The sequence below is a fragment of the Engraulis encrasicolus genome, chromosome 7 (genome assembly GCF_034702125.1).
Source record: "Engraulis encrasicolus isolate BLACKSEA-1 chromosome 7, IST_EnEncr_1.0, whole genome shotgun sequence".
NCBI classification, from domain to species: Eukaryota; Metazoa; Chordata; class Actinopteri; order Clupeiformes; family Engraulidae; genus Engraulis; species Engraulis encrasicolus.
The window spans coordinates 6,672,122-6,681,736 of record NC_085863.1 but is presented as its reverse complement, the minus strand read 5'-3'; the positions used below and the strand labels follow the sequence as shown (position 1 = coordinate 6,681,736).

At 44.7% G+C, this 9,615-nt stretch overlaps 1 protein-coding gene across 1 annotated transcript in view; it reads left to right on the top strand.

The window, feature by feature from the left end:
- uvrag (UV radiation resistance associated gene) overlaps positions 1–2,666 on the top strand; it is a 289,705-nt gene extending 287,039 nt beyond the window's left edge. The window contains exon 16 of the mRNA XM_063202750.1: positions 579–2,666. Within this exon, the coding sequence (XP_063058820.1) occupies positions 579–1,268 (690 nt within the window). The 3' untranslated portion in view covers positions 1,269–2,666. The remainder of the gene's footprint in view (positions 1–578) is intronic.
- Positions 2,667–9,615: the final 6,949 nt, after the last annotated feature.

Genomic DNA, 9,615 nt, shown 5'->3' with positions numbered 1-9,615 from the left:
TGACCAGGGGCCGATACTAAGAAGCTGATTTAGGAGTAAACCAGTGCCTCTTTTCCACTGCCGGTTTTCTGGTAGGCCTACAGCTCGACACAGCACGACTCGGCCACCACTTTTTGCTTTACGATTGAGCTGTGGCGTGCCTAATTGAAAAGCAACAAGTGACGTCCGAGTTGCGCTGTGTCGAGCTGTAGGCCTTCCAGAAAACCGTCAATGGAAAAGAGGCACATGTTAAGTTAAGAAAATGAGGACTCCAGGCTCTTCTATTAGATGGTCTACTGCTGAACCAGCTTTGTAGTTTAAACTCTAGGCCCCAGGTGCCATTCAATTTCCCAATTTTAATAAAGTCTCTCTCTCTCTCTCTCTCTCTCTCTCTCTCTTTCTCTCTCTCTATTTCTCTCTCTCTCTCTCTCCCCTCTCTCTCTCTCTCCCCCCCTCTCTCTGTCTATCTATCCATCTCTCTCTCTCCCTCTCTCCCTTTTCTCTCTCTCTCTCTCTCTCTCTCTCTCTCTCTCTCTCTCTCCCTCTCTCTCTCTCTCTCTCTCCCCCTCTCCCCCTCTCTCCCCCCCTCTCCTTCTCAGGAGCTGTCCCCCTCCCAGGAGCCCGGAGAGGAGGACCTGGCGGAGGAGACACTAGAGGAGAACCCCACTCCCCTGCTGCTCGCACCCGAGTCCGACGTGGAGCGCTCCGTCTCCGTGGAGACCGAGACCACGGAAACCACGGAGACGGACACGGAGAAGGCTCGATCGCACTCCGACAGCAGCGGAGCGTCCTCCTCCGACCAGCATCAGCATCAGCAGGTCGCCACGGCAACAGAGGAAGATGAGGCAGCTAACGAGCACTCGGGTACCATGAACGGATCTGCACTGCTGGGGGACGGGCAGATGGGGGCGCCACCACCATCATCATCATCATCATCAGCTGCTGCAACAGCCGTGTGGGGAGACTCCAGCGCTGCAGAGGGCAGTAGTGGTGGTGGTGCGGAGCCGGTGTGTTTGTCTGTGGAGCGTGCGGAGGAGATCATAGGCACGGAGGCGCTGGGCCTGGGCTTGGGGCTGGGGCTGGGGCTGGGCCTGGGGGCGGGCGGGCGCCTCGGAGGGATGGAGGACTTTCCCAGCATCCCCGTTGAGCACGCGGTGGCGGTGGAGTGCGACGACCAGGTGCTGGGGGAGCTGGACACGGCGGGACTGGAGGAGTTCTCGCGACGCATCTACGCCCTCAACGAGAACATGCCCAGCTTCCGACGCCCACGCAAGAACTCCGACAAATGACCCACAAGCTGAACCACTAAAAAGCTCCAAAACTCGTGAAGAACTGGAGAAGATCACGTGAGAAATGCGTCCAGTCGCATTTTTACACACTTGACTTGACATACAGAAGGAGAACTCTGATATCTACACCCTCAAACGTAAACATGCCCAGCTACCAACGCCCGCGCAAGAACTCAGACAAGTGACCTGATTAGCGACCATTGCTAAAGCTACACGCGAGAATACGCGCCCAGGTCGTTTTTACACACACTTGACAATATGAGCAGTAGAACTTGACACAACAGTCGACCACCTGACCACTGACTCTTCAAACTCGAGAAGAAACTTGCTCCGTCACATGTATACGCATCTGGCACATGAGAGAGCGAGACCTCCGACAAAAGTGACTGAAATCTTAGAGGAAATGAAAAACACGCCAGGTTGCAATTGCACGCTAGAGAAGGACATGAAACTCAGAAAAGTGGACCTGACTGATCCAAAGTCCAGAACATGTTAGAATGCTCCCAGTTGTTGTCACACACTCAAGAACTCCAAGATATCTACAACGTCTACGTACTCAAGGACACGATCGAACATGCTCCGTTACATTTACATGCTTTTTAAGAAGGACAAGGACTCTTACAAGTCTCCTGACCTGACCGCTACGCAAACAAGCCCTCTTGCATTTTACACACTCGAAATGGACAACAAAAACTTCAACAGAAATGGACAACAAAAACTTCAACAGAAATGTACAACAAAAACTTCGACAGAAATGGACAATAAAAACTTCGACAGAAATGGACAATAAAAACTTCAACATGTGACTGCTCTGAAATATCTGCACCCAAGAACACACTTGGACATGGTCCTTCGCATTTAAAACACACCTGAGACACAAGAACATGCAAACAGCTTCTTCAAGCAGCGAGCAACACACGACTGGATTTGCTGCCTGAACAACATGTAACTGGATTGGCTGCCTGGACACTGCAAGGTCTATGGCCATTGGTTGCCTGAACACTGCAAGGTGTATGGCCATTGGTTGCCTGAACACTGCAAGGTCTATGGCCATTGGTTGCCTGGACACTGTTAGAGCCATGGGCCTTGGGTGGCAAGCCTAACTGATATATATTTATATAAATATATATCTATCTATGTATATATATGATCTTACTAGGACATATCTGGCCAATTTGCACTTCTCTTAAGTATTTCTTATAATCCTTGAAAATGATATTAAAGTAAAGTTGGTTGAAAGTAAGGCCTGGTGGATGTCTTTACTGTGTGCATGGGGGATGGGGTGGTGGGGGCTGGACTGGATATGGGCTTATGATAAAACACGCTGAGTTTTAATTCAATATCTTTACAGAAGATAATTACAAGTATTTAGTGGTTGAGTGGCTGCCGGCAAACGAAGCAGAGAGAAAAATGAAATGGAGCCATTTTTTCTCAGGGGCTGGATGAGGTGGGGAGGGGGGTAAAGGAAATGAGATCTGGATACTGAAACTTTGTGTGTGTGGGGGGGGTGTAAACACAGGCCTACTTCCCATTTCTGGGGTTCAATAGAGATGCAAGCATGGGAGAAATTAAGCTTTGGGGAAGTGGAGAGCTCCTCACTGCAAGATCGGAATGGTGGTCGGAATGCTGATAGTATTCCAGGAACCCAAGTTCTGAGTTCTGTTCTGAGTTTGTGAAAAACATAGGGTAACACACAGACACAAACGCACAAACACACACACACACACACACACACACACACACACACACACACACACACACACACACACACACACACACACACACACACACACACACACACACACACAGAGAGAGACTGTGGATTGCAGAGAGGAGCCGCTTCCAGATCCTAGAAGTTCCAGAACATAATGGTTCCAGAACACTGACTGATTCGACTGTGGTGTGTACAAGGTCCCCTGCTGCAAGGAAGAAATGGAGATGATCTGTCAAAGTGTGCTGTGGAGAGCAGGGTCTAACTGACTCACAAGTTGAAGTACAGAGTTGTATAAAGTAATATAATTACATGACTTGTGGCATGATATGACAGGTTTTCAATATAATATACTAGTGTTGTAATTACAGCTGTAATAGTACTTATACTTCTACTAGTGTATACAACTCTGCTGAAGTGTGCTGGAGATAAAACTAACTGGCACTCATGTTGAAGTACAGAGCTGTAGAAAGTAGAAGTACTCGTACAGATTTAATTCTAACACTTATGGCGTGGTATGAACTTTGTATTATCACCATACAATTTCTCGAAAGCGTCGTTGCTAGCAGTTATCAACGTTCATAGTTTCCAATGGGAAATTGCATTGCAAACCGCAAAGTAGCTAAAGTAGTTAGCAAGTATGGTTTTGAGAAATGCACCCGTGTTGTAATTACATATGGAAGAGTACTTCAACTGTATACAACTCTATTGAAGTGAGCTGGAGGTAACGGGGGCTAACTGGTGTCCATGTTGAAGTGAGCTGGAGGAAAGCACATCACATCTCCCTCTTCCAGCTGCACGCATCAGGGAGGAGATTTCTTACATTTTAGATTTTTTTGTTTCCATTTATCTGTTTCTTGTTTGTTTCCACTTTCTGAATCTGTTGGTTTTGTTTTATATGATTAAATGTGTATTTCTCATGTACCCCGATTGCAGTTTTTTTTTTTTTATATATATATAATCCAATTATACTTGTGTGATTTGTCCTTTTACGTTTGATTATTTCCCATGTAATGGTCCTGTCCTTCCGTCCACACCCCAGACGTGTCATTTTGAGTTTGAGTCATTTCAAGTCACGCAAACTCTTCACCTCATGTGCATGGCAGCTTTCTCAACAGGATGAGTGGCTCTCTGCTCAGGAAAAGATGGCGTGCGTGCGTGCGTGCGTGCGTGCGTGCGTGCGTGCGTGCGTGTGTGCGTGCGTGCATGCCTGTGGCGTGCGACTGTGTGTGCGTGTGTGGCTGCATGCGCGTGTGTGCGTGTGCGTGTGTGGCTGCGTGCGTGCGTGTGTGTGTAAGACACATTACTGTGGGGTTGGTCATGTCTGAGAATCTACATAATATGTGTATTTATAATTATTAAGAGAATAAAGCCAGAAACGTGTTTGTTTGTTTTTTAAATGAATATATATGGCTATGATATTGTACATCTAGTTTTATATTGGAGCACCTGTCATGATTAAATACCACACTCTTACTTGCTCCCACAAACTATGCTCTTGTCTGTCCATTACTTGGTGGGTCCCATTAGTGCATTGGTTGGTGTGTGTGTATGTGTATGTATGAGTGCGTGCATGGGTGCGTGCATGCATGCCTGTGTCTGTGTCTCTGTGTCTGTGTGTGTGTGTCTATCTGTTTTCATACCGTATGCATCGATGTGTGTGTGTGTGTGTGTGTGTGTGTGTGTGTGTGTGTGTGTGTGTGTGTGTGTGTGTGTGTGTGTGTGTGTGTTCATATGCATCGGTGTGTGTGTGTGTGTGTCTATGTGTTTTCATCCGTAGAGTACTGTACATTGTGAAATTCTTCTTCTTTTCTCCAAGCTGCAGAGATGTCTGTCTGGGCTAATCGCCTCTTAGCCTTGGCAGTGCTTGCCTGTGCTTGGCAGCTGTCCGTCAGGGCTGAAACACAAGCACACACACACACACACACACACACACACACACACACACACACACACACACACACACACACACACACACACACACACACACACACACACAGATATCTAGGAAGGCGTACCATTCTCTCTCAACCATAGCACATGGCAACACTACGGTCACACACACACACACACACAGCACTGGGCGTCTGAGGTCACATACATTTGCTGGAAGACTCGGCTCATTAGAGGGAAGCAGAGCAGTGAACACGCTCCATATTTTACACATAGAGTCACCGAACACACACACACACACACACACACAGCAGAGCGGGGAGCACGCTCCATATTTTACACATAGACTCACCGAACACACACACACACACACACACACACACACACACACACACACACACACACACCTAGACTCACAGAGAACACACACAGTCACACACACACACATGAATACAATGAGTCACACACTGTTAGACTCAAACACACATTCTGCATTTTGCACACACACACACACACACACACACAGATACCCGCATACACACAGAGAAACACTTTTCGTATTTTGTACATAGTCACATGGAGCACACCACCTCACACAGTGGCGGAACAAGTGTATACAGGGCCCCAGGGCAAGACACTTAAAGGGCCCCCATATGGCTTGCCAAGGTCATGATTGGGCCCCCACCACAAATACGGGAGGTCCCTGGGCCCAGAGGCACAGGCCCTGCTCGCCCCTCCTATAACTCCGCCCCTGCTCTCCTACACATATTCAGACACACTCAAACTTTTTTAAGCAAACCACTGAGAGGCTATGACTTCATCTTAATGCAAGCTCCCTATGTCAGAGGGACATGCGTACAAACAGGGCTCCTCTTGACTGCACACACACACGCACACACACGCACACACATGTACAGGGGTCCTCTTCACTGCAGGGCTCCCCATCAGATGCAAATGCTGACGCTTCATTGGCTCATCGCTGGCAGACACAGCATGTGATTGGCTCATCCCCATCATGGCTCCATTGTCCCACCTGACACAGTGTTTGATTGGTTGATCCCTGTCAGACACAGTATTTCATTGGCTTATCCCGTCCCAGTCAGATTTAAAGATTTCATTGGCTCGTTTTCATGGACATAACGGGTCATATTGAGTCGTCAAGCGGGTTGGTGTCTTGATTGAGTCTGAGAGGAGTTTACATATTGCAGGCAAGGGACTCGTATTCGATTGAGTCCGCCTGAAAGCAGCAGGGGAGTCGTATTCGATTGAGTCTGCCTGAAAGCAGGCGTGTAGACATTGCAGCCAGGGGAGTCATAATAGATTGAATGTGCCTGTCTGCAGAGAAGCCAACAGGGGCGGACAAAAGGGGTCAGTCGTCCTGAGCCCAGGGAGATAGGGGGGCCCAAATTGGGTCTGCATTACATTGCACTGTATGTATTTCAAAGAGGGGCCCTTTCAGATTACTTTGTCCTCTTGGGCCCAGCAAAAATGCTGTCAGCGGTCCTGCCTCTCTGTCCCTTTAAGAGGCATACATGATTGAGTCTGCCTGTCTGTCTCTCCAAGAGGAAGACATGATTGAGTCTGCCTGTCTGTCCCTTTAAGAGGCATACATGATTGAGTCTGCCTGTCTGTCCCTTTAAGAGGAAGACATGATTGAGTCTGCCTGTCTGTCTCTCCAAGAGGCATACATGATTGAGTCTGCCTGTCTGTCTCGCCAAGAGGCATACATGATTGAGTCTGCCTGTGTCTGAAGGGTGTAGAGTATAGATATTGCAATCAGGGGAGCGGTATTCGGTATTTGATTGAGCCTGTCTGTCTGATAAAGCGATCAGGGACCCTTTACATGATTGAGTCTGCCTGTGTCTGAGGGTCGTATAGATGCTGCGACCAGGGGACCTGTTACAGTGAGCACATGTGGAGACCGTTCCAAGGGCCCCGCCACGGAAGACAATAGAGGCCCCAGATGAGTCGTAACGACAAACATCATTAATGTTACTGGGAGGGCACAATAGAATAGTAAAATAATAACAGCCTGTACTTATTGTGTAACACTTGTGATTTATTAGCTCCAACTTGAAGTGCTTAAAAGACGATAAAGACATACTTACTTATAAACACATGGAACAAACTGTCACCGAGTGAGCAAAAATGAAATGGAAAACAACTTCCAAAGACAAAAAAGTTGTATCACTGATTCTTGAAAGTTTGGCAAAAACATGTCCCTGCAGTAAAATATTAATTCTGTTGAAAATCAACTACATTTTCACAAACAAAAAGAACCCAGGTAATGGCCAAGGGGTCTGTCACACGAATACACAGTTGTTTGAAATATTTAAGTGTAATTTTATTACTTTTCATGGCTATAAACCTGTCCACACCCTGTAAAAACGCCTGTCCCAAGGACTGGCATCATCATTTCAATTGACTTAAAATACAAAAATCACTAACAGAATTGAACAATATCACCATGATGTGGAAGACCATATTAAAGTGGTTCTACAGATGTGCACATAGTGGATGTAAAACAATATTTACTATTATTTACTAATTGCTCAAAATGTGTCCAGCATATTGGTCACCACCGTCAGATTTTTTCTAAAAGACAATAAAATCAAGTATGCACAAGGTAATTTTCATTACTGAGGACCCCTTTTCAAACCTTTAGCTCTACTGCATACTTCACCATCACTGAAGCTCCTGTAAGTTTACTATTTTGTCCTCAATTTGTTAATTTGTTTGGACACTGGTACTGTCCCAACCATAAACTGTCAACACCGTCGGGGGTTTTAATAGTATTGTATTACATTAATGTTAATAAATATAATTTTTTTCAGAAAAGGTATGAAGCACCCAAGAAACAGAGCGAAAATGAAATGGCTAATGTGAACAAACAATGCATAATATTTAAAAGAGTGTTTTTTTTGTCTCACACCGTCAGATGTCACCACCGTCAGATTTTGTTCTGCTCATCATGTTGTTCCATATTTTACTAAATTGTGCTGGTTAATGAAACATTACTAGGCATGTTGGTAATAATTGTGATCCAAAATGATACTCTAGCCACCACTGAGGTGCATTTGGAGGTTTTTTAGTCAGAAAACCTGACGGTGGTGACATCTGATGGAGTTCACCAAAAAACACATGTTTTACGTGTTTTTGACATGTTTTAAGAATATGCATACAATAAGTATCTACAGTTATGTTGAATTGTTAAAGTAATTCACTTTAATACAGTAAACATGTTACATTTTACTTCAAATTCTGTCTGCCGCTGTTGACAAAACAAGAAAGAGCCCATTTTATGAAAAATGTTAAACATGGGGAGCTTGGCCAATGCATTCCCTGCACAGCCAAGACCTACATCTATGATAATACACCTCTTTATTTTGGATTTGAACAACTTAAAAGCTGTTTTTACCACATTTTCAACAACCAGTGGCTTACTTCCTAGATAATCTAACTAATGAAGTAAAAACACATGCTCATACTGTGCACACACAAAAATAAAGTGTTTATGCAAGATGCCATTGACTTGAGAGGGCTATTTATTTTGCTAAATGCAGGTACTAATTAGGCCACTTTCACCACTCTCAGATTACTGTCACCACCGTCAGTTCTTAAGTCACCACCGTAAGAAGGAGTTTTGGACATTTTAAAGGAATGTGCTTACAACATTTTCCTTAGGAGTTGTTGAAATATCAAAGTAATAGCCAATTTAAGCCTACACGAATATTTGTGAAATTACAAAAAATTGTTTGTTGTATTTAGGCGTTAAGTAAGCATCGTATGACGGTACATATTTTAAAATTAGAACACATGAAACAGTATTAAAATAGAACAAAAGTGAATTTTCAACATTTTAAGGCATATGTGTGAACCAAAAAACACACATAATCACTTAAAAACTCCAGATACATATGCAACCAAATCAATACAATTTTAATAACTTTTAATTGTGTCTGACGGTGTTGACAAAAAACAAGGTATGATCAGAGAAAAGCCTGATTTCTGAAAAAAATACATAATGGGGAGATTGGCCTTGTGCATTTCTGAAAAGCCAAGACCTTAGTCTACGAGGATATACCATATAATTTTGTAATTCACTTTGTTTTTTTCTGTCAACATTACAACCTGTTTTAGCCACTTTCTCAAGAATCAGTGGTATTATATTCTGTCCCACGCCATTTGCATAGGAGATTACGCACAGCCTTCAAGAAGCAAGTAAAGACTCTCCTCTTTCGTGACTATCTGTTAAACTAATACTTGAGCTGCCCTAGTCCCAGGCCAGACTGTTGACATGATGTGTATGTGTGTGTAGTACTCTACCTAACTGAAAAAAACCCTACTTTACCCTTAGCCCTACTTAACATCTGCACTTGTTGTTATGCCCATAACAGTAAGTCATAATATCAATGAGAATAGAGGCCCTCTGGCATGGCAATTGGCTGTTCAGAGAGACCACCCTCATATCAGACAGAGAGAGAACGGGGAGTCCCTATTATGTAGCTGTTGTGGACCCCCTGAGAGAACATGTATTTTGGACCATCTCCACAACTATATCATTAACTTTGGACCATCTCCACAACTATAATAGCATTGTTGTCAGTGGGGCCCTGTGAATCTTGACATCCCCTCATGATCACTCATGATCAGGGAATGACAAAAGACCAACAAAGGTCGGCGTCTGCACCTGCACTTAACACCCGTGTATTGCTTGGTGCGTGCACTCCCAAAAAGTAGTTA